This window comes from Eschscholzia californica, unplaced genomic scaffold (assembly GCF_041429995.1).
Source record: "Eschscholzia californica isolate CP2 unplaced genomic scaffold, dmEscCali1.0.p SCAF_1, whole genome shotgun sequence".
Taxonomy (NCBI): domain Eukaryota; kingdom Viridiplantae; phylum Streptophyta; class Magnoliopsida; order Ranunculales; family Papaveraceae; genus Eschscholzia; species Eschscholzia californica.
Window position 1 is genome coordinate 9,059,072 of NW_028238198.1, and position 24,879 is coordinate 9,083,950.

General features: G+C 34.6%; 1 protein-coding gene and 2 long non-coding RNA genes across 3 annotated transcripts; all 3 read right to left on the bottom strand.

Moving 5' to 3' along the window:
- Nucleotides 1-6,080: 6,080 nt before the first annotated feature.
- On the bottom strand, nucleotides 6,081-24,261 carry LOC147563883 (uncharacterized). The gene is made up of 4 exons (XM_086641562.1): nucleotides 24,198-24,261; nucleotides 8,051-8,108; nucleotides 7,776-7,901; nucleotides 6,081-7,046 (listed from the first exon to the last, which is right to left on the bottom strand). The coding sequence occupies exons 2-4, from the start codon at nucleotides 8,096-8,098 to the stop codon at nucleotides 6,648-6,650; spliced, it is 573 nt and encodes a 190-aa protein (XP_086497688.1). The 5' UTR covers nucleotides 8,099-8,108; nucleotides 24,198-24,261; the 3' UTR covers nucleotides 6,081-6,647.
- LOC147563884 (uncharacterized) lies at nucleotides 15,897-17,242 on the bottom strand. Its single transcript, XR_015236727.1, has 2 exons — nucleotides 17,135-17,242; nucleotides 15,897-16,184 (listed from the first exon to the last, which is right to left on the bottom strand). It is a non-coding gene; the product is annotated as an uncharacterized LOC147563884 (long non-coding RNA).
- LOC147563885 (uncharacterized) lies at nucleotides 20,814-23,817 on the bottom strand. Its single transcript, XR_015225556.1, has 2 exons — nucleotides 22,323-23,817; nucleotides 20,814-21,686 (listed from the first exon to the last, which is right to left on the bottom strand). It is a non-coding gene; the product is annotated as an uncharacterized LOC147563885 (long non-coding RNA).
- Nucleotides 24,262-24,879: the final 618 nt, after the last annotated feature.

A 24,879-nucleotide genomic window follows, 5' to 3' on the forward strand; every position in this document is an offset into this window, starting at 1 on the left:
TGACGTTCTCTACAAGCAAGCACAGGAGCAAAGAGGTGTTAGACTACGTACACACCGATGTCTGGGGACCGGCAAAGTTACCTTCCAAGGATGGTTCCAGGTATTTTGTTACGTTCGTTGATGATCATTCGAGATTTGTCTGGCTTTATTTTCTGAAGCATAAGAATGAGGTATTCAACACGTTCCTGGTGTGGAAAGCAATGGTTGAGAACAAAACTGGTCGAAAGCTGAAGACGTTAAGATCGGATAATGGGACCGAGTACACGGATGGGGCATTCAAGGAGTTTTGTAATCAGGAAGGCATTGTAAGGCATTGGACAGTAGTAAACACACCTCAACAGAATGGAGTCGCAGAGAGATTGAACCGTACACTACTTGAGAAGGCTAGATGTATGCGCTCCAATTCGGGATTAGGCGTAGAATGGTGGGCAGAATCTGTTGCTACAGCTTGTTATATTGTGAACAGGTCTCCACATTCTTCTTTAGATGGCGGCATACCTTACGAGGTGTGGTCAGGTGAACATGCAGATTACGGGAGACTTAGGGTTTTCGGTTGTACGGCCTATTACCATGTTAAAGGTAACAAACTTGACAATAGAGCAAAGAAGGCAATTTTCTTAGGATATGCTACAGGAGTCAAGGGTTATCGGCTATGGTGTACGGAAGACAAGAAGTTTGTAATCAGCAGAGATGTGGTATTTGATGAGTCGTCTATTGTAGCTACGGCGAAAGCTACGGTGCCTAGTTGTGGTGATGTTGGGTCTACTAAAGCTCAAGTAGTGGAAGTAGAAGCCGAAGACCAACGGGTTTCTAGGAATCATGATCAGGTGGAGCATCAGGATAATACTCAGGATGAGGAAATTGATGAACCCGATCATGAGGAGGTTCAAGGGGAAGGTACACAAGTTTTACAACAACAACAGCAGGATGTTTCGGTACACACTAGGCCGAAACGGTTATATAAGCCGGTACAGAGGTTAGGGTCAGACAAACCTCTTAGGCATTATGGGCAGGCAAATCTTGTTGAGTATGCACTCTCGGTGGAAGACGACGAGCCGGTCACCTTCAAACAAGCTATTACCGCGGCGGAAAGAGAGAGTTGGTTGGTTGCTATGCAAGAAGAGATGGAGTCTCTTCACAAGAACAAGACATGGGAGGTTGTCCCATTGCCCGAAGGGAAGTCTGTTATTGGTTGTAAATGGGTGTACAAGAAGAAAGAGGATTCTTCCGAGATCAAGGGTACAAGGTATAAGGCAAGACTAGTGGCCAAGGGTTATGCACAGAAAGAAGGGGTCGACTACAATGAGATTTTCTCACCGGTCGTGAAACATACTTCTATTCGGGTGCTATTGAGTATTGTTGCTCACAGGGATCTTGAGCTGGAACAACTCGATGTTAAAACCGCCTTCTTGCACGGAGATTTGGAAGAAGAAATTTATATGGCTCAACCTGAGGGATACAAGGTTGAGGGTAAAGAAAATCAAGTATGTCGTTTGAGGAAGTCTCTTCACGGATTAAAACAATCCCCTCGCCAATGGTACAAACGATTTGATTTTTTCATGCTAAAGCATGGTTTTCGCAGAAGTGACTATGATTGTTGTGTATACATCAAGAAGCTTCGCGAAGGTGACTTTATTTATCTCCTTTTGTATGTGGATGACATGCTTATTGCTTCTCGAAGCATGGTGGAGATAAATAAGTTGAAATCTCAACTCAGTCAAGAGTTTGAGATGAAAGACATGGGCGCTGCAAAGAAGATACTGGGAATGGAGATTAAGAGAGAGCGGTCAAGTAAGAAACTGTACTTGAATCAGAAAGGTTACATCGAACGAGTAGTTTCTCGGTTCGGGATGCAGAATGCGAAGGCGGTGTCAACACCTTTGGCACCACACTTCAGGCTCTCGGGAAAACAATCTCCCACTACTACGGTGGAGAAGGATCATATGGATCGTGTACCGTATGCTAGTGCAGTTGGCAGTTTGATGTACGCTATGGTTTGTACTCGTCCGGATATTTCGCAGGCGGTCAGTGTGGTTAGTAGGTTTATGGCAAACCCGGGGAAGACACATTGGGAAGCTGTGAAGTGGGTGTTGAGGTACTTAAAGGGTACCGTTGATACGGGTTTGTGCTTTGGTGGAGACACATGTCAGGTAAGCGGTTATGTTGACTCGGATTATGCTGGCGATCTAGATAGAAGACGATCTACTACTGGTTATGTATTTAGGGTACATGGTGCTCCAGTTAGTTGGCGATCGATGTTACAATCTACAGTTGCGTTATCTACTACGGAGGCCGAGTATATGGCTATGGCCGAGGGTGTGAAGGAAGCACTGTGGTTGTGGGGTCTTCTGGATGATCTAGGGATTAAGTAGGAGTACGTGGATGTATGGTGTGATAGTCAAAGTGCGATCCACTTGGCGAAGAATCAGGTTCATCATGCTCGTACTAAGCATATTGATGTCAGGTATCACTTTGTACGAGATGTCATAGAGGAAGGTGATGTTTCTCTAATGAAGGTACACACAGATGAGAATCCCGCGGACATGTTGACTAAAGTGGTGACATGTAGCAAGTTTCAGCATTGCCTGGAATTGCTACAAATCGGCTCGTGTTAAGTTGCCCGAAAGGGCGTAATGGCGACAAGGTAATCTTTATGTGAAGGGTTGGTAGAACTACGGTAGGCTTGATCCTGTAAAAGGGTACGTAGGCAACCATGGTCAAATGGTGCAGTCGGATGATGTTACAAGAAGCAGACATATCTTACAAGGAGTATCCTGGTGTTCGTCCAAAATTTGAAGTATATCAAATTGTGTACGAGGTGGAGAATTGTGAAAGTCGGTGGGATAGAAATTGCTACAAAATTGGATTTCCAATTTTTGGACTCAAAATTGACAACTATTCAATTTTGGAAGTTGCTCAATTTTGAGTGGAATCTCAAATTGCAGCCGGTGCAATTGAAGAGGCGGTTTTGATGCCTAATGGCTTGTGGCGGTTTAGGCATCAATGGAGGTTTCTAAATTTTAAATTGGAATTGGTTTCCAAAAAATTGGAGGACCTCACAGGCTTATATTATAATATAAATAGGGGTCTTGAGTCTTTGTAAATCAACACCAACACAAGCAACAACAACTCTTCTTTAGAGAGAGCTAAAGAGAGAGAGCAAGAGTGAGAGAAATTTTTCATAGTTTTTTGAGCGGTGTTAAATTTCTCGGTCGTCGAAGATTTAGTATAGAAGGTTATTACTATACGGTACCATCTTGGGACGAACTTGCGGGTTGTGTTAGTCGTCTTCATCTATCCTTCAATAAAGATTTCTTGTTCGCCCGAGGACGTAGGCTTTAAAGCCGAACCTCGTTAAATTCTGTTCGCATATTTGATTTTGACTTAGCTTTTCGATTAATCTTCATAATCGGATCAATTTCTAGGATAGGTTCGATAGCTTCCGCGACTTTCAGTTCTAACAGTTTGAATCCACCAGTAATAGCATTATACTCAGAGCAAGAACAATAACCTTCAGGATTAACAATTTTAAGTTTCTTGTAGTTCTTGAAGGAGTGAATATTGCTAGTACCTTTAATTGTTGCGTACATTCGCTCCATGATATTTCCGTCTTTACCATCACGTGTAGCTGGCTATAGGATCTAGTAAAATCAGGCAATATGACAATGAGAAGCTGCAGTTGTTTCCTCGTGAGTTTGAAATAGCCTCTCTATACAAATTAACAACATCATAATCAATTTGGTTAGGGTATGCACAGCGAATCAATTGGTGTTAGAGGACTCCGAAACAACTTTACAAAATGAAAGATATTTCAAAATCTACCTGACTAAAAGAAGGGAAAAAGTGAAATTTACCATTCCTTTACTGGGTACATGCTAACTAGTTCCTTGAAGCAACGAGTAGCCTCATATTGACGTATATTGGAGAAGTTAGTGCACGACCAGTAATCAACTCCACCATTGATAGTTTTCTGCACAATAATTTCTATAATCATATATTGATTCCAAAGGAGTATTAATGATGTTTTTTAAGTGTTTAACGGCAAAGTTGTTGGAGATTTGGGATTTAGAAATCAAGGCTTGAAGGACATTGCAAAACATAACATAATTAGAATTACATTAATATTCGATTTGGGGCATTTTGTGGGAAGTGAAAATTTAGATTGAGTTTAATTTGGCCTGTAGAGACATCACTATAAAGATGTTCTATAGTATGGTGAGCTTCGAGAAAAGAATGAGGGAGACGAGAAAAGCCACATAGGAGCCATCTTGAAAGGGTGGACAAGTATAAGAGCTAATATTTTAAGTTGTTAAAAAAAGGGCTCCACATCATTGTCAAACTTTGAAAAACTTTGTCTTTTAGTGCAAACTGAGTCACTAAGTCATCCTTTAAGTAATCCTTTAAGTAATTGTAGTATATGCCAAGTTAAAAATCTTAGGACGGGAATAATTAGCGAAACGAGTTGAACTTTGACTTTTAATGACTTATTATTTGCTTTGAGTACTTCTTTTTTAATTCAATTAGAATTCTCGGAAAGATAACAATTAATGAACAGTGATGAAATTTATTTTGATTAAAATTTTCATGAGATTTTGTTATTACGTGTTTTAAAATTTAAGTATATTGTTTTAATCGGTCTTTTATGTGTAATCTATAAGGAAATAGATCGGATCTTAAACATCCCTTCCGGCTTTGAAATAACAGCTAATAACGCCCAAGGAATAGCTCGGCCGCTCGGGTCCGTTGTCCACCCTTATGCTCAACTCGTTTCGCTAATTATTCCCGTCATTATGTCATCCTTTAAGTAATCCCTTAAATAATTATAGCATCTCCCAAGTTAAAAACGAGTTGAACTTTGACTTTTAATGACTTATTATTTGCTTTGAGTACTTCTCTTTTAATTTAGTTAGAGTTCTCGGAAAGGAAACGATTAATGAGGAGTACATTTAATCTGATTAAAATTTTCAAAAGACTTTGTTATCACGTGTATTAATATTTAAGTATATTTTTTTAAGTCTCTTATGTGTAATCTATAAGGAAATAAATTGGATCTTTTGCATCCCTTCCGGCTTTGAAATAACATCTAATAATGCCTAAAGTATAGCTCGGACCCGCTGTAATGTGACACAGATACGGCAATAGAAGTTTATAGTCCAACCTTATATGTATGTGCGTGAATCACGCTTCTATAAGTCGTAAAGAAGTCATGTTGCAAACTTGGATTTTAAGCATGTCTTGAGAAAATCTTAAGAAAAAGATTAACGGCAAAAAAGAAACAAAACAAAAAAAAACTTGTAAAACATTAATAGATCAAGAAACTCGAACTACTCACTAATTGCTTGAATTCATCCCCAAATTCCATGATGCAACGCATTGGGGTATGATTTGAATAGTCAAAAGAAGGCGAAGCTCTCATCAATCTGTCCAAATTGAAATTCATTCTGCAAAATTTTAGAAAAAAATCATAGAATGTGATAAAAAGGTTAACATACTCCAACAATATGACTCTCTTATACAGACTCCTACAAAGATAGTGACCTAAACTTGATAACAAAATGGAGCAATCATCCACACATTTTTCAAATAGATATGTGGATACACCATATCTGTCCAAAATTGAAACTCATTCTGGTTGCGGATTGGACGAAACCAGGAATAGGGTTGGTCGGCTAGAACGAGAATAGACCAGATCTGGTCAGTTTTAGTTCCAGGAGTATGCTTTTGAATTTTAGACCTATTTTATGTCTAAAAAAATTGAAAAAAAAGATCAAAAGAATTCGAAAATGAATATAGGACTGACTTTTGTTGAAGAGGAAGTCTTTGGTGCTTCTTCGATGAGTAGAATTAGATTTCTTCTTTCACTTTATTTTCTCGTCCTGAAGATGAAATATAATCATCAAGAATAATCTTGGAAAAGGTTTAACAAATCAACAAAACGATTGAATAATAATGTAATCATAACTATAAAAAAAAGTTGTAATTTTGCAAAGCATAAGTCAGGACTAATTAACCTGCTCATCATACCATGTTAAATTCATGGTTATGGGATAATCGACACGGAAATAACTGACACAGTAATATTACGTGGTTCGGTCGGATACTCATGACCTACATCCACGGAGAAATAATTGTTTCATTAATAATCATCACAACTCGTGGATTTGATCGGTTACATTTGTCAAACATAACTCGGAGATTTAACTCTTATGACCCTTTCCTATTTATAGAGAAATTGGGGTTGAGAGTTTCATAGTTTCTCCCAACTAAACTAGGAAATAATATAATGTTTATCTAAATATAATTACAAGAGATCCTACATACATGAAATTAAATATTACTGGATCTTCATATATCATGGACTCATCGTGATCGCCGAATCTCTTCATTTCGATCCGTCTCATATCTTTTATATTTTCCAATATCTTGGACTCATCTTGATCATCGGATCTCTTCATCTCGATCCTGATCTAATGTCACGTATTCTATTATCAGGACTTACAATGTCAATCGAGTGCCGAAAGAAATTGTATATAAGATCAATTACGCTCTAAGAGAGCTTTAGAACACCTAGGTGAGTGAGAAAGTTAGGTTCCAGATGTAGAAGGCCATAGATTATATGTCTTGGAATCTCCAATCAATTCCCCTAGCTATCGTTTCAACCGTATCACCGAGAAAACAAATCCTTCTACATATATATAGTTGAAAAGGCCAGTTTGTCTCATTGTCAAATCTTGAACCTCCTCAATATAGACGAAATCCATCTCTTCACCTTCAAAGTTTCCAATTCTTAACCTTGGATGCAAAACGATGACTAAATCCCTCTGATCAAACTCCCCATTTATTAACTTTTTCTTCTCATAATCTTCCTCCAACATTTTCATTAGAAATTCTCGTCGTGCAATCGCGGCAATCCCAATAGCTAAATGAGGGAACACTAAGAGGAAGTCTTGCAAGTACTTCCTCGTCCCTGTTGTTGTGAAGTTCCTAAGGAAATGGCCAACAAGCTCTGATATCTCTTGTTCGGCTACTAGCAACGTATCCTTTGCCTTCATGACAGAAACAATTTGTTAGTAAATAAACATATACAGAGGGGATATCTGTAGTAATGACCAGAAATATAAGACATTTGACTTTCAGAAGTATCAGCATTACAATTTTGACAGCATATCTCAAGAAGTTATATGCATTTTTATGATTGGTTTGAGTCCTTCGATTATGAGTCTTAGGTCTTCAACCACTGCAGTAAATTGAAAAAGCTTCATAATGTAGAGAGGGTTGTATCAAACATAGAAAAATTAGCTCCCTTTATGAAGCAAGAAGGCAATTTTTTTTTAGGATTAAGGAGTAGTTAATCCTAATCCTATATGGTCATTGCAGCTATATTCGCCCCCGAAGGCATGTATCCTTTATTTTATTACACCTCGACCTTTTATATTTAAACCTTTTATATTTAACAAGAACAAACATAGAAAAATTAGCTCCCTTGCCTAGGCATGAAGTTAATGCCCAGGGTAATATATGACCCACCAACCATGCACCCAGACACTTATATTTAGGGAAATAGTGCAATGCCCGGCTAATATCCGGGCCAAATCCCGGCCGGGGTACTTGGACGGGCATGATCTAGTGAGAGAAAGTCAAACACTTTCTCTCACTAGATCTGAACCAACCACGTACCGCTGTCGGGATTCGACCGAGATATTGTTCGGGCATTGCACCACTGCTGTTATATTTTTCATGCATGCATTTAAAACAAAAAATATAGTACATTTTACCTTGGAAATTGATCTTTGAAGAAAGTTGACAGTTTGGAATCGGATCTCGGACCTTACATTTTGCAACAATAAAATGAAGCGCTGCAAGCTCAAATCTGATGACGACCTTTTCCTCCATGTGAGAAACTAAACTCATACATCCAAAAAAATCTTATGTGAAATTAAAACTAGACGAACAAATTTTCTAGACAATGCAAAACTATGAGACAGGAAGAGCATACAATGGACTAAAAACATTAAAGGAAATTATATCTCCATGAGAACATAATATATACCGAGTTGATGATCTCATAACACGTACAACCAAATTTATATGTAGACATTGTAGAACTCCTTCCTAAACAAATAGATTTGTAAGATCATGTCTATATTTCAAGAGGGGTAACATGTATTGAAACTTCTTCAACAAAACAAAAAAATCATGCATTGAAACTTGTGCCAACGTCCTTACCTGGTTTATTTCTTAAGTCTATTTCTGAGATTATAAGATCTAATGAAGGTATTGACTTTGGTATTATTATAACAAAAAATTTTCTAAAAATTTAATTAAAAACATTTGAAGTTTTAGAAAGTTAAAATATAAAGATGTTAACTATAACAGTACATGAGGGGGAGATATTGGATATATATGGCTTGTGTACTACAATCTAAATTCTATAACATTACTTAATGGGGAGACATTGGAAAGTGCGTGTAGTACAAGCTAAATTCTACTAGTATAGAATAATAATCTGATAGTATGACAAACAACACTGATATACTTTCAACATCAACAATAATGATTTATCGATATCCAAATTGTATATCATATAGTAAGAGGAGAATATTTGGTGTCGTTGTATGGGAAACCATAACCTTAACCTAGAAATATAGTTTTTGGTCTTTTTTTCACCAGCCACTTCCCGTGCTAATACATTTCTTCGTCTAAACCTAACAGGTTAAGTTAATAAGGGGTAATCCAATTAAGAATTAAATAAGTCAAATCAAATCAAGCAAATGAAGATGCTTGAAGTGTTTTAATAGATTGGCTTTGTTAGTTTGTTTCCAAAATCTTTTGTTGAGTTTGCCTTTAAGATTTACTTTTTTAAATCTCCTTCACTTAAGATCTATGTCCCTTACAATTTGTTTTTAGATGTGTTTTAGCGAGTCTTCCAAGATCTATCTTCTTCAAATAATCAGATTTATTAATTTTAATCTCTTCTAGACCCATTTTTTTCGGTGGTTTGAGCTATTTTAGGCTTTGAAGTGGTGGTACGGTCTTGGTTATCTCAATTTATTTGTGGTTGCTCACAACTAGTTAAGTCTAGAAAATAATTGTGAAGACTAATCTACAACCTTGCAAGTTACAGTTAGGAATATGTTTTTCAAGTTACATTATTTGATTTTATACATATCTGTTGTAGCTTTCATTCTCATTCTCTAAACTTTTGATTTATTAATGTAACAGTTAAAAATAAAGTGAAGCAAATGAAAATGCACATTACCAAGAAAAGATGAAACTAATAGCCCAAACCTACCTCATCAAAAAATATAAAAAAAATATAACATCAATGAATTGCGAAAAGGATTAACAGAAAATCAAACCTTGATTTTAGATGACCTCCTTTCTGGCACCACTTATTGGAAAGAATTTTTAGGTAGAAGCAAAGATAAAAAAGAGTTGGAATATTAATGAATTGAATAGAGATCCGATGGTGAATGAGAAGAATTTGGTGGAAAAAAAACTAATTGGGTATATATAGATATGGAGTCTCGTAATTAACGCTCTTCTAGAAGGTACCTAGATAAGAATGTGGGGTCTTCATTATTTCTTTATCACACTATTTTTCCTTGGATTTGGATAGTCTTGACTTTTAAGGGAAAAGATAAATTTGAAATCCTTTATTTGAAGAAAGATTTTGTTCTCTCGTCTTGTAAATAAGAGTGAAAGGAAATCTTCACTCTCAAAGAAACTATGTTTTCTCTCTCCTCATATTTGTAATTTTGGATGACTAAATTTCTATTTTAAACAAATTAGGGATATTTGTTATCATTATTTCATTGTTAATCTTCCAAAGAAGAAAACAAATTAATGGAGAAAATCATTTTTTATAAATATTCTATATTTGATGATTACAATAAGTATAGATTTAAGTTGTTTGAGATATTCAGGTGAAAATTATCCTTTTTTAACCCGCTACACAAAAAAATTACCTAAAACACATAAAATTATAAATATAATCCTCCACACAAAAAAAAAATTACAAATAGGAAAGGTGATGGTGAATAATATGAAAAAATTTTGTATAGCAACTCCTAAATCTCCACAAGTCAATACTATTGTAATTGCTAACACTCTCAATTTTGTTCAAACTATCTTTAGCCACTAAACATATATTTTATTTTTTTAATTTATGCTCTTTAATTATAATACTAAAAGTGCTTAAGCACAATTTTATGATCAAAGTTATCCTTGACAGAAAATTTAAAAGTAAATTACTAAGAAAACCAAAATGTAAAACACAGTAAATATGTGATATGAAGCAATTTAACGCAAAAGCAGAGGTACATTTTGGATAGGTTGTCAATTTCTTGCTTTGATTTTCGTACAAGTACATTGAGCGGTACAACATATTACAAGGAGATTATTGTATACACAATTCGTTGATTCAATAAAATGTGCTCAATTCATGACCAAGTTACTCGTTTTACATGTCCCATATCGCTTCATTGCTTCTCGATCATGGTAGCAAATGATCAAACTAGAGTTAGAAGTAAAGATCGAAATGGAGTCGGAGTAAAAAATTGAGGAGAAGATGGAATCGAAAGTTGAGTTGAATATGGCATCAAAATTTGAGTTCAAGATGGAGTAAAATTTAGATTGAGTTTAATTTGGCCTGTAGAGACATCACTATAAAGATGTTCTATAGTATGGTGAGCTTCGAGAAAAGAATGAGGGAGACGAGAAAAGCCACATAGGAGCCATCTTGAAAGGGTGGACAAGTATAAGAGCTAATATTTTAAGTTGTTAAAAAAAGGGCTCCACATCATTGTCAAACTTTGAAAAACTTTGTCTTTTAGTGCAAACTGAGTCACTAAGTCATCCTTTAAGTAATCCTTTAAGTAATTGTAGTATATGCCAAGTTAAAAATCTTAGGACGGGAATAATTAGCGAAACGAGTTGAACTTTGACTTTTAATGACTTATTATTTGCTTTGAGTACTTCTTTTTTAATTTAGTTAGAATTCTCGGAAAGGAAACAATTAATGAAAAGTGATGAAATTTATTTTGATTAAAATTTTCATGAGATTTTGTTATTACGTGTTTTAAAATTTAAGTATATTGTTTTAATCGGTCTTTTATGTGTAATCTATAAGGAAATAGATCGGATCTTTAACATCCCTTCTGGCTTTGAAATAACAGCTAATAACGCCCAAGGAACAGCTTGGCCGCTCGGGTCCGCTGTCCACCCTTATGCTCAACTCGTTTCGCTAATTATTCCCGTCATTATGTCATCCTTTAAGTAATCCCTTAAATAATTATAGCATCTCCCAAGTTAAAAACGAGTTGAACTTTGACTTTTAATGACTTATTATTTGCTTTGAGTACTTCTCTTTTAATTTAGTTAGAGTTCTCGGAAAGGAAACGATTAATGAGGAGTACATTTAATCTGATTTAAATTTTCAAAAGACTTTGTTATCACGTGTACTAAAATTTAAGTATATTTTTTTAATCGATCACTTATGTGTAATCTATAAGGAAATAAATTGGATCTTTTGCATCCCTTCCGGCTTTGAAATAACATCTAATAATGCCTAAGGTATAGCTCGGACCCGCTGTAATGTGACACAGATACGGCAATAGAAGTTTATCGTCCAACCTTATATGTATGTGCGTGAATCACGCTTCTATAAGTCGTAAAAAAGTCATGTTGCAAACTTGGATTTTAAGCATGTCTTGAGAAAATCTTAAGAAAAAGATTAACGGCAAAAAAGAAACAAAACAAAAAAAAACTTGTAAAACATTAATAGATTAAGAAACTCGAACTACTCACTAATTGCTTGAATTCATCCCCAAATTCCATGATGCAACGCATTGGGGTATGATTTGAATAGTCAAAAGAAGGCGAAGCTCTCGTCAATCTGTCCAAATTGAAATTCATTCTGCAAAATTTTAGAAAAAAATCATAGAATGTGATAAAAAGGTTAACATACTCCAACAATATGACTCTCTTATATAGACTCCTACAAAGATAGTGACCTAAACTTGATAACAAAATGCAGCAATCATCCACACATTTTTCAAATAGATACATGGATACCCCAGATCTGTGCAAAATTGAAACTCATTCTGGTTGCGGATAGGACGAAACCCGGAATAGGGTTGGTCGGCTAGAACGAGAATAGACCAGATCTGGTCATTTTTAGTTCCAGGAGTATGCTTTTGAATTTTAGACCTATTTCATGTCTAAAAAAATTGAAAAAAAAAAAGATCAAAAGAATTCGAAAATGAATATAGGACTGACTTTTGTTGAAGAGGAAGTCTTTGGTGCTTCTTCGATGGGTAGAATTAGATTTCTTCTTCTTTCACTTTATTTTCTCGTCTTGAAGATGAAACATAATCATCAAGAATAATCTTGGAAAAGGTTTGACAAATCAACAAAGCGATTGAATAATAATGTAATCATAACTATAAAAAAAGTTGTAATTTTGCAAAGCATAAGTCAGGACTAATTAACCTGCTCATCATACCATGTTAAATTCACGGTTATGGGATAATCGACACTGAAATAACCGACACAGTAATATTACGTGGTTCGGTCGGATACTCATGACCTACATCCACGGAGAAATAATTATTTCATTAATAATCACCACAACTCGTGGATTTGATCGGTTACATTTGTCAGACATAACTCGGAGATTTAACTCTTATGACCCTTTCCTATTTATAGAGAAATTGGGGTTGAGGTTTTCATAGTTTCTCCTAACTAAACTAGGAAGGAATATAATGTTTATCTAAATATAATTACAAGAGATCCTACATACATGAAATTAAATATTACTGGATCTTCATATATCATGGACTCATCTTGATCATCGAATCTCTTTATCTCGATCCGTCTCATATCTTTTATATTTTCCAATATCTTGGACTCATCTTGATCAGCGGATCTCTTCATCATCGGATCTCTTTTACATGAAAATGTCTCATTTGAATCTCCTAACTCGGACTAGTTAGTCCATTTCGGGCAGTTACTCTGATGAATTTAGTGTTTCTCTTTCCTAGGTGTCTTTTACGGAGTTTGGTGTGAAAAACGGTTAAAAACGGGCAAAAGACACATTAGGGGCATTTTGGTCATTTGTGAATTGTGGGCATTGATGGTGACCAGGTGAAAATAGAGTCCAAGATGAACCCAATGGCGGAAACGGGAGTCAAATCGGAATCCGGATATGAAAAATAGACTGGGTCAAAGTTTGTGTCAATTAGGGACCTTCAAAGACACGTGGCGGAATCTAACGGTAACGGATATGATTTCGGTATTCCCTCGTCCAAAGTTGTACCGAATTTAGTACTAGATGTGGGTCCAGATCAGGTGCATTGCACGGCAAGGTTTCAATGGTCCGCGTAAGAATCTAACGGTGGGACCTATAAAAGCAACACAAGGCGTGATCATAGAAGACCGTTTCACCTTTTCCCGCTGCTACGAGAAGTACTGAATCAAAACTTTTGGACAGTAAATCCTAACGGATTGGTGCCCAGATTTATGGGTAACATTTTATCCCATTTCTTAAGTCAAATCTTTCATGTTTCTCTCTTTTTGGAAACAAATTAATATGCAGTAGAGTGAGAAAGTTAAGGGTGAGTTTTATTTTAAGGATTTTCAAATCTTTTAAAAGGAAATCAGAAAGAAGAATTGGGAATTAATGTGTTGCGATTTAGGTCTTCTCTTTCTCTCTCTCTCTCTCTCTCTAATGTTTAGAGATATTCAAAGAGAGAGCTGGAAATTTGTTTGATGGAATTGATATTTTCTAGAGAGAAAGAGGGATTATGAGTATTTCTCATTGAAGGAAAGAAGAAAATATTCTTGTGGAAGGTGGGTTCAGAGTGATATTTTTAGAGTGGGACTCGACTAACCAAATCAAGACAGAAAGCTGGAATTTTCGGAAAAACTTTTCTAATACTTGATTGTTTGATTTAGATTTAAATTTCCATCATGGATAAGAGTTGGGTTCACAATAATAGAATTTTCAGAAAATTCTTTTGCAAAGAAGGAAGAGATTGATGATTCAATTGATTCGAGGATATTTTAGAGAGTTGAAAGGAAAGAAGATAATATTAAATAGAGATGGTTCTTCTCGGCTACAGTGAGATAAATCAAGATTCAGAGATCTTGGAGAAAGGGTTCTTCTCGGCTTAGTTTGGTCTTATAGGATAATGAAAGATTTCTTACTATCATAGGCGAGGAATGCAGGTTGATTGAAAGATATTTCTTGGACAAACAGAGTTTTCTCCTTGCTTCTCCTATTTAAACAGAGAAAGGACAGAGTTATGGGTATCTCCCAAAAAGCCAAAAACAGGAGTAAAAGTTCCATTAAAGAGTCCTCTGTTTCTTCTTCTCTGGGCATTGAAGATTATATTTTAGAGAGAGAGAGAGAGGAGAAGAACAGAGATGGAAAATTAAGTTATTTGTAATCAGAGTTTTCAGATAGAAAAAGGGAGAGTTATACTTGGTTTCCTTGTTATCTTCTTCTTGTTCTTCTCCTGTTTTATAAATTCAAAGAGAGAAATAAAGAAAATTGTAGAGAGATGGGGAGGGTTTGTGAGAGACTTTAACCATATTCTTTGTAATTTTCTTATACAATCATAAATCAAGGATAGAGAGAGTACAATTAAGATATTTCTTGTGTTTAAAGAGGGTTTGAGAGGGGCTTGATAAAGGTTCTTGTGAGAGGAACCAGAGATTATCAAATCTCTCCATCACCTACATCATCACCATGTTGGGATTTTGAGCATCTTCTTGGTGATTTCTTTTACTTGTCTTGGATTTGTTTTATTTTCTTAGATTGATAACTAGACACTTATAAGGATCACATTGGTATTAATCTTTATGTCTCTTTATCTAGGATGTTGATGAAGTTTTATGCATGAGTAGATAATTTAGTCTCTTCCTTTTTCATGATTCTTAGGATGTGCATTATTGTTTAATTATGCTCATTTCGATTCCATAGAATAATGGTAGTAGCTTCATCGTCTATACTTATAGCTTGATAGGTCATACTTAGAAGTAAGTTTCTTTGATGATTTATACTTGTAATTTGATAGGCGATAGTTGGGATATAATTATTTAGGACTTGAATTTTAACATAGTTCATTCTAGATATGTTTGTTTCAAATGTTTGATTTTCCGATGTTTAGATAAAGCTATTTTACTAAATATTGAGTTATAAGTTAAAGAATCATGCTAGGAAAGGGGTAAAAATCATTTTTGCAGTTCAAGGTGGAATCATAACTCTAAAATTTTCTCTCGTTTTTTTATATCTCTGAGAACCAGTCCTCAGTCTCTTTTTGTTCAAGTATTTTTTTTATTTTATCACCAAAACAATTTTCAAAGAAAACCGATTTCTTTTCAAGTCTTAGAATAGATTGACTTAGTCTCTGAGGAACGAACCGGTCTTACCGGAACTATTACTTGACGCCCGTATACTTGCGGGTGGTGACCTATTTAGGAAACTTTCTAGGCCCATCAGCCAACAAGCTCTAATATCTCTTTTCCGGGCACGAGCAACGTATCCTTTGCCTTCATGACAGAAACAATCACTACAAAAATGGAGACTTTTAGCGACGGTTTAAAACTGTCGGTAATATAATAAAACCGTCGCAGAAACTATTTAGTGACGGATCATAATCCGTCCTGGAAGCCACTGTCGGGGATACTTTTCGCGACAGTTGGTAGCGACGGGGTTGTAAATCTGCCGCTAAAAGCAATTATCAGCTACAATTTGTGTACAGAAAGAACCGTCGCTTCTGCAAAGTTGCGACGACAGAAAACCGTCGGTGATATGTTCTGATTTTCTAAAAAAAAAATTGTATTTCGAAACAATAAATTGACCCTCTGATTTGGGATCAATATATAAAATATTTCCAAATCTGTCAAAATACTATAATATCAGCCACAAAACATTACAACATTTCTTTTAGTTTTGATAGCGAAAACAAAAACGAAAGAAGTTCTAATTTCAGCTTGTAACTTGGTTTCTCCATACAGACTTATAAACTCCAAGTTTCATACAAAAGGTTTATCATAATAGAATCCCACCAATGTCCAATATCTTTATCTTTACCTTGTCTCCATCTTCTTGATAGCTTCTTCTATTCCTGGTACAGCTTTACCGAAGGAAGACCATTGTTCTGCTGTCAAGTTTCTACCTAAGATGATAAAACACGATAAACATTAGAATCATCCATAGAATTCTAGTTCCTATACAGGTAGAAACAACAAGGAGTTGCAGTATTCGAACAATTACCAAATATATGAAGTACTGGATCACTCAAGTACCAAAAATGGGATAGTAAAACACGAAAAGCATTAGGCAGTAGATTCTTCAATAATACCTGATCGAGCCTGCTAGGGAGTAGGGATTTCATTAAGAAATCTCAAATTGATTATAGAACTAATACTACTTTCAGAGTTGATGTTAAGGAAAACAAAACTGATCATAGGGACTAGGGAGAAACGCATTCTAACGATGAACTAGCGAAGCAGTATTGAGATTTCGAAGTAGCTCTTGTAAAGGGCATTAAGAACCTAGCGGCAAGAAGTGGGCAACGAATGCGTCAAAATGATAATAACAACAAGTGTGTAAGAAATGAGAAGCTATGACAGATTGATGCTGAGTATCTAAACCCATAAACATTAGTGTCATACTTTGGCATGCCCAATTTAAACTAATAAACCTAGGGTTTCAGATCCTTTGTGTTAGACATTGACATATAATAGCTGTAACATTGTGTTAGACATTGACGTGCTTATTAGACTAAGCGAATGGGTTGAACCACCCCATTTTGGGCGATCATGTGAAATAAAATCAATTACAAAAGAGTGAGCAGTAACATCCCATTATGATTCTGACATTTAACGATATATAATAGCTGTAATGAAATGACTCGCCACAACAACATTTCTTAACTATGAGAAATAATATAGTTCTCAACATTCAGCAAAGTAGCTGCAAGAGGAAAAAATTGGATTGCAGAATAGTAGTATAATATTGAATCACGTTTGAGAAAAAATAAAAGTTTCACATGAGATGTCATCAGAAATTTGAAGACTCAACATTGTAATGATCAAAAAACTTATCAGCATAATATCAGCATACCTGCATAATGACTAGCACATCCAAGGGGTCATTGTCGTCACAAAGAGTACGAGGGATAGATAAAGCCATAGTTGTGGGGGTAGACGACTGAGGAGTACAGTACACGGTCAACCTGCCAAAATATTTTCAATTACAAGATCATAAGATATACAACTATAGTAGGGAAGACCCCTAATAAGAACATTGAGTTCTTTATTACCTTGATAAGCCCAGTTTTCTTGTCCAGTTCGTATTTCACCTTACTCCCTCTTCCTATTTCCACCACCTGCATAATTTAGAGAGGTTTTCGCTCAAATTCATGTACCATTAGCTCAGTTTGCGTCTAAGAATGTTTGTTGAGAGAAACAATTAACAGGTTCGTAGAATCATAAATCACTAAAAAGCTACAATAGCAAAGTTGTGCTTTGTACGAATAATGACTACTGAAGTTACAATTAATTCTTTTCAATACATAAAGCTAGAATAGCAAAGTTGTGGATTGCAGAATTGTCGGTTACAGGTATCTCATATTATACATGCTGGTTGTCAATACTTGATACCCATTTATTAATTTATCTACTCCAAAAGATATACATGCTGGTAATGACATTAAATATGAAAAGATATAGTCCCTTTGTCGTTTCATTTCAGTTTGAGAAGGCAAGTAGGAAAGTGGAGAGAGAGAGAAAGAGAGAGAAAGAGAGAGAAAGAGAGATGAGTTTACTTGTAACCGCCAATTTGTTGTTCCATTTCAGTTGAGTGAAGTTGGTACTTGTGATGAACCTCGAGAGTCCTACGAAGATATTCAATAGTTAAAATGTAAAATCAGCAAAGAAGTGGTTACTAAAAATTTGAAGACTCCATTACTAAACGCATAATTCAAGAATTTGACGACTCCATCATCATACTCCTTTGAAACCCTATTATTGCGAACCCAACTCTTATCCATGATGGAAATTTAAATCTAAATCAAACAATCAAGTATTAGAAAAGTTTGATATGTTTTCACTTAGTAGTCATGAATAATTTCATATAATAAATAACAATAATACTATAAATGCAATTAACACACATCATACCATGAATGCTATTAAGCTTCATACATGAACTAGTATTTAGGATCTCAAACAATAAACTATTAACCAAGTTCCAATCAAGTATATATTTGGCATAATTAACATGTTATTAAGCTTCAAGACAGACTTTCTAATTGTTAATAGTTTTCAACTCTAAATAGCAAGTCTAAGGCAACAAACACAACTGAGATATTTTCTCATTGTTAATAGCTTTCTACAACAGAAGAACTTAGATTATAAATAAGTGTACCTGATAATGAAGTGGTTTTCTGCAAGCAAACTTTAAAATCCAACACTTCAAATGCCTCCCGGAATCACTTGATACTGAGCAAAATGATGATGAAGAAAAAAATTGTAGGTTAATATTACAGTGGAAAAAATGAAACTTAAACAAAAGCAAATAAGCAAAACAACCATTATGAAGAAGCAAATATGAAAACCAACCTTTGACTTCTACAGTGGAGGAGTAAAACACTCAAACTAGTACTTTTATTAGACTCATGACACTATCATACTTTACCCATACATGCATATACATGATTTTCAAAGGTGCTTGGGTATCTCTCAATACTTTAAATAAGTATAAATATTTATATTCTCTAAGGTAGCTAATTTGTGGCATTCTTCATTCAACAGATGATCAAGTAACATCATTAATTTGTCGCATATACATGATTTTCAAAGGTGTTTGGGTATCTCTCAATACTTCCATCAATGGAGAAACAAAGTCAAGTAACATCATTAATTTCAGATCGAATTGGCCAAATTTCCTACTGAAAATGAACTATTCATGCATCTAAATCATCTAAAATTGGAAACAGATGATCATTTAGGAATTTCATCAAACATATACAAGTCAATTCTTGAAACATCAACATTACAGATCGTACAACAAAACTTACCATGTTAATCATCATCTTTAGAACCTAATTTGTTATCTAGTAAGCACTACAAGAAAGAAAATAGGAACCACTAAGAACTATAAACTTAGATTAGACATGGAAAATGAAGTTTTGAATTAGTATTCCACATATAAATAATCAATACATACCATCTCTTCCATCTCTCACTAACACTAAAATAGTCAATTTATTTGAATCTGAGTTTAAACTGATCAGTATTCATTAAAGTGTCGCATGGGTGGTTTGCACAAGTGATTATTATAGCTATCAAAACACATAAGAGATAATACAGAACAATGTATCAAAATCTAACACTAAAATAGACTTCATCCTACACCCAGAAGGACTAAAGGAGACATGAGTTTGATTATCAAAATCTAACAAGTTTGTCGTTCCTAATAGTTTACATTTTTTGTAGTGGTTTTAACAGTTTATCGAATACTTTCGATGATCTTAGCAATGATAAAAGTAACCAAAAACTCATTGGATGTGGGCGACTGCATTATTACAGAAAGCAGCTCAAATGGGTGCCACTATGAGTAGTAGTATTAACTCTCCCATTATGCCGAAAAGCTTTGTTTCTGATATGGTTGGATTAGACCGTGATTTTAATAGCATAAGGTCTTCATATAACCAGCAGCAAGATCAAACCAACAGTAGTGATAGTAAATCTAATAACAATTACATCGGCACTAACATCGCTAACAACATCGCTAGGGTTTACGAAATCTACTTAACATCAACGGTAAATGTGTGCGAGCTGCTGGGAAGCCCATTAGACACAAGAGTGAGAAACAAAAATATTGATAACAAGTTATAACTAGTCAAAAAAGGAAAATAGTTGTTTAAACTTAATGAACAAGTCTCTCTCTCTACTAATTTTTTCAGAGAAAATCAAATCGATTTCACTTTTCATGAACAAATTTCATCAAATTTTTTCTTTTGGTTTAATCTTACTTCATAGTAATACAAACAGGAACAAAGGATCTCGAGTGAGAAACGACAAACCTCGGCATCAGCAGCTTCGTTAGACTTTTCTACGGTTTACACTTCAGTAGCTTCATCTCTCTCTCTCTCTCCCTCCCTCCCTCTGCGTATTTCTCTTTCCTCGTAATCTCTGAGATTTCTCTCTCTCTCTCTCTCCTCTCGAACTAGGCAGACAAGGAAAAACTAGGGCAAACGGGAAAGACGACCCACCTTAGTAAAACGAGTGCCGGCAGTAATTAGTAACTTTTGCCGACAGTTTTTAGAAAACCATCGTTAAATACCGTCGCCAAAAGTCCCTGTTTTTGTAGTGAATTTGTTAGTAAATAAACATATACAGAGCGGAAATCTGTAGTAATGACCAGAAACATAAGACATTTGACTTTCAGAAGTACTATCAGCATTACAATTTTGACAGCATATCACAAGAAGTTATATGCATTTTTATGATTGGTTTGAGTCCTTCGGTTATTAGTCTTAGGTCTTCTGTCACTACAGTAAATTGAAAAAGCTTCATAATGTAGAGAGGGTTGTATCAAACATAGAAAAATTAGCTCCCTTTATGAAGCAAGAAGGCAAACTTTTTTGAGAATTAAGGAGTAGTTAAATAATACAAATTAGAACAGCAAAAAGGGAAATGAATCACTATAAGGTCATTGCAACTATATTCGCCCCCTAAGGCATGTATCCTTTATTTTATTATATCTCGGCCTTTTATATTTAACAAGAACAAACATAGAAATTGGGTTGAGAGTTTCATAGTTTCTCCTAACTAAACAGAATATAATGTTTATCCAAATATAATTACAAGAGATCCTACATACATGAAACTAAATATCTTTTATATCTTTCATATCTTTTATATTTTCTAATATCTTGGACTCATCTTGATCATCGGATCTCTTCATCTCGATCTGTCTCTAATGTCACGTATCCTATTATCTGGACTTACAATGTCAATCGAGTGCTGGAAGAAATTGTATATAAGATCAATTAGGCTCTGAGAGAGCTTTAGAACACCTGCGTGAGTGAGAAAGTTTTGTTCCAAATGTAAAAGGCCATAGATACGACATTCGTATTTTTCTTTCCCATGAGAACGAGCTTCACCTTTCGGATCCCATTACGAACTCTGTAGAACAAAGATTTTATGTCTTGGAATCTCGAATCAATTCCCCTAGCTATCGTTTCGGTTGTATCACTAGAGATAACAAATCCTTCTATATATGTAAAGTTGAAAAGGCAAATTTGTCTCATTGTCAAATCTTGAACCTCGTCAATATAGAAGAAATCCATCTATTCACCTTCGAAGTTTCCAGCACTCAACCTTGGATGCAAAACGATGACTAAATCCTCCTGAACAAACTCACTATTTATTAACTTTTTCTTCTCATAATCAAAAACAAAAGATTATGAGAAATTCTCATAATCTTCCTCCAACATTTTCATTAGAAATTCTCGTCGTGCAATCGCGGCAATCCCAACAGCTAAATGAGGGAAAACTAAGAGGAAGCCTTGCAAGTACTTCCTCGTCCCTGTTGTTGTGAAGTTCCTGAGGAAATGGCCAACAAGCTCTAATATCTCTTGTTCGGGTACTAGCAACGTATCATTTGCCTTCGTGACAGAAACAATTTGTTAGTAAATAAACATATATAGAGCGGAAATCTGTAGTAATGACCAGAAACATAAGACATTTGACTTTCAGAAGCACTATCAGCATTACGATTTTGACACCATATCTTAAGCAGTTATATGCATTTTTATGATTGGTTTGAGTCCTTCGGTTATGAGTGTTAGGTCTTCAGTCACTACAGTACATTTAGAAAGCTTCATAATGTAGAGAGGGTTGTATCAGACATAGAAAAATTAGCTCCCTTTATGAAGGAAGAACACAAATTTTTTTGACGATTGAAGAGTAGTTAAATAATACAAATTAGAACAGCAAAAAGGGAAATGAATATTACTATAAGGTCATTGCAACTATACTCGCCCCCTAAGGCATGTATCTTTTTTTTTATTATACCTCGGCCTTTTGTATTTAGAGAAATAGTACAATGCCCGGCCAATATCCGGGCCTAATCCCGACCGGGGTACTTGGACGGGCATGATCTAGTGAGAGAAAGTCAAACACTTTCTCTCACTAGTTATGAACCAGTCACGTAACCCGGCCGAGATATTGATCGGGCATAGCATCACTGCTGTTATATTTTTCATGCATGCATTTAAGACAAAATATAGAGTACATTTTACCTGGGAAATTAATCTTTGAAGAAAGTAGACTGTTTGGAATCGGACCTAGGACCTTACATTTTGCAACAATAAAATGAATTGTTGCAAGCTCAAATCTGATGACGACCTTTTCCTCCATGTGAGAAACTAAACTCATACATCCAAAAAAATCTTATGTGAAATTAAAACTAGACGAACAAATTTTCTAGACAATGCAAAACTATGAGACAGGAAGAGCATACATTGGACTAAAAACATTAAAGGAAATTATTTCTAATAAGAACATAATATATACCGAGGTTATGATCTCATAACACGTACAATCAAATTTACATGTAGACATTGTCTTTATTTCAAGAGCGGTAACATGTATCGAAACTTCTTCAACAAAAAAAAACATGGATTGAAACTTATGCCAACGTCGTTGCCATGGTTTATTTCTTAAGTCTGTTTAGAAGATTATAAGATCTAATGAAGGTATTGACTTTGGTATTATTATAACAAAAAAATTTCTTAAAATCTAATTTAAAACATTTGAAGTATTAGAAAGTTAAAACATAAAGATGCTAACTATAACAGTACATAATGTGGAGATAATAGATATATATGGCGTGTACTACAATCTCAATTCTATACCGAGTTGATGATCTCATGAAACGTACAATCAAATTTATATGTAGACATTGTAGAACTCCTACCTAAACAAATAGATTTGTAAGATCATGTCTATATTTCAAGAGGGGTAACATGTATTGAAAATTCTTCAACAAATCAAAAAAATCATGCATTGAAACTTGTGCCAACGTCCTTACCTGGTTTATTTCTTAAGTCTATTTCTAAGATTATAAGATCTAATGAAGGTATTGACTTTGGTATTATTATAACAAAAAAATTTCTAAAAATTTAATTAAAAACATTCGAAGTTTTAGAAAGTTAAAATATAAAGATGTTAACTATAACAGTACATAAGGGGGAGATATTGGATATATATGGTGTGTGTACTACAATCTAAATTCTATAACATTACTTAATGGTGAAACATTGGAAAGTGCGTGTACTACAATCTAAATTCTACTAGTATAGAATAATAATCAAATAGTATGACAAACAACATTGATATACTTTCAACTTCAACAATTGTGATTTATCGAAATCCAAATTGTATATCAGATAGTAAGAGGAGAATATATGGTGTCGTTGTGTGGGAAACCATAACCTTAACCTAGAAATATAGTTTTTGGTCTTTTTTTTCTCCAGCCACTTCCCGTGCTAATACATTTCTTCATCTAAACCTAACAGGTTAAGTTAATAAGGGGTAATCCAATTAAGAATTAAATAAGTCAAATCAAATCAAGCAAATGAAGATGCTTGAAGTGATTTAATAGATTGGCTTTGTTAGTTTGTTTCCAAAATCTTTTGTTGAGTTTGCCATTAAGATTTACTTTTTTTAAATCTCCTTCACTTAAGATCTATGTCCCTTACAATTTGTTTTTAGATGTGGTTTAGCGAGTCTTCCAAGATCTATCTTCTTCAGATAACCAGATTTATTAATTTTAATCTCTTTTAGACCCACTTTTTTCGGTGGTTTGAGCTATTTTAGGCTTTGAAGTGGTGGTACGGTCTTGGTTATCTCAATGTATTTGTGGTTGCTCACAATTAGTTAAGTCTAGAAAATAATTGTGAAGACTAATCTACAACCTTGTAGGTTACACTTAGGAATGTGTTTTTCAAGTTACATTATTTGATTTTATACATATCTGTTGTAGCTTTCATTCTCATTCTCTAAACTTTTGATTTATTAATGTAACAGTTAAAAATAAAGTGAAGCAAATGAAAATGCACATTACCAAGAAAAAATGAAACTAATAGCCCAAAAGGATTAACAGAAAATCAAACCTTGATTTTAGATGACCTCCTTTCTTGCACCACTTATTGGAAAGAATTTTTAGGTAGAAGCAAAGATAAAAAAGAGTCGGAATATTAATGAATTGAATAGAGATCCAATGGTGAATGAGAAGAATTTGGTGGAAAAAAAAACTAATTGGGTATATATAGATATGGAGTCTCCTAATTAACGCTCTTCTAGAAGGTACCTAGATAAGAATGTGGGGTCTTCATTATTTCTTTATCACACTATTTTTCCTTGGATTTGGATAGTCTTGACTTTTAAGGGAAAAGATAAATTTGAAATCGTTTATTTGAAGAAAGATTTTGTTCTCTCGTCTTGTAAATAAGAGTGAAAGGAAATCTACACTCTCAAAGAAACTATGTTTTCTCTCTCCTCATATTTATAATTTTGGATGACTAAATTTCTATTTTAAACAAATTAGGGATATTTGTTATCATGATTTCATTGTTAATCTTCCAAAGTAGAAAACAAATTAATGGAGAAAATCATTTTTTATAAATGTCATATATTTGATGATTACTATAAGTATATATTTAAGTTGTTTGAGATATTCTGGTGAAAATTATCTTTTTTTAACCCGCTACACAAAAAAATTACCTAAAACACCTAAAACTAAAAATATAATCCTCCACAAAAAAAAAAATTACAAATAGGAAAGGTGATAGTGAA

Coding starts and splice junctions, on each gene's coding strand:
- LOC147563883 (XM_086641562.1), bottom strand. CDS start 8,098: ATGTCTACATATAAATTTGGTTGTACGTGTTATGAGATCATCAACTCG. Junction 7,902..8,050: donor GTTATGAGATCATCAACTCG/GTATATATTATG, acceptor GTATGAGTTTAG/TTTCTCACATGGAGGAAAAG. Junction 7,047..7,775: donor TTCAAAGATCAATTTCCAAG/GTAAAATGTACT, acceptor TCTGTCATGAAG/GCAAAGGATACGTTGCTAGT.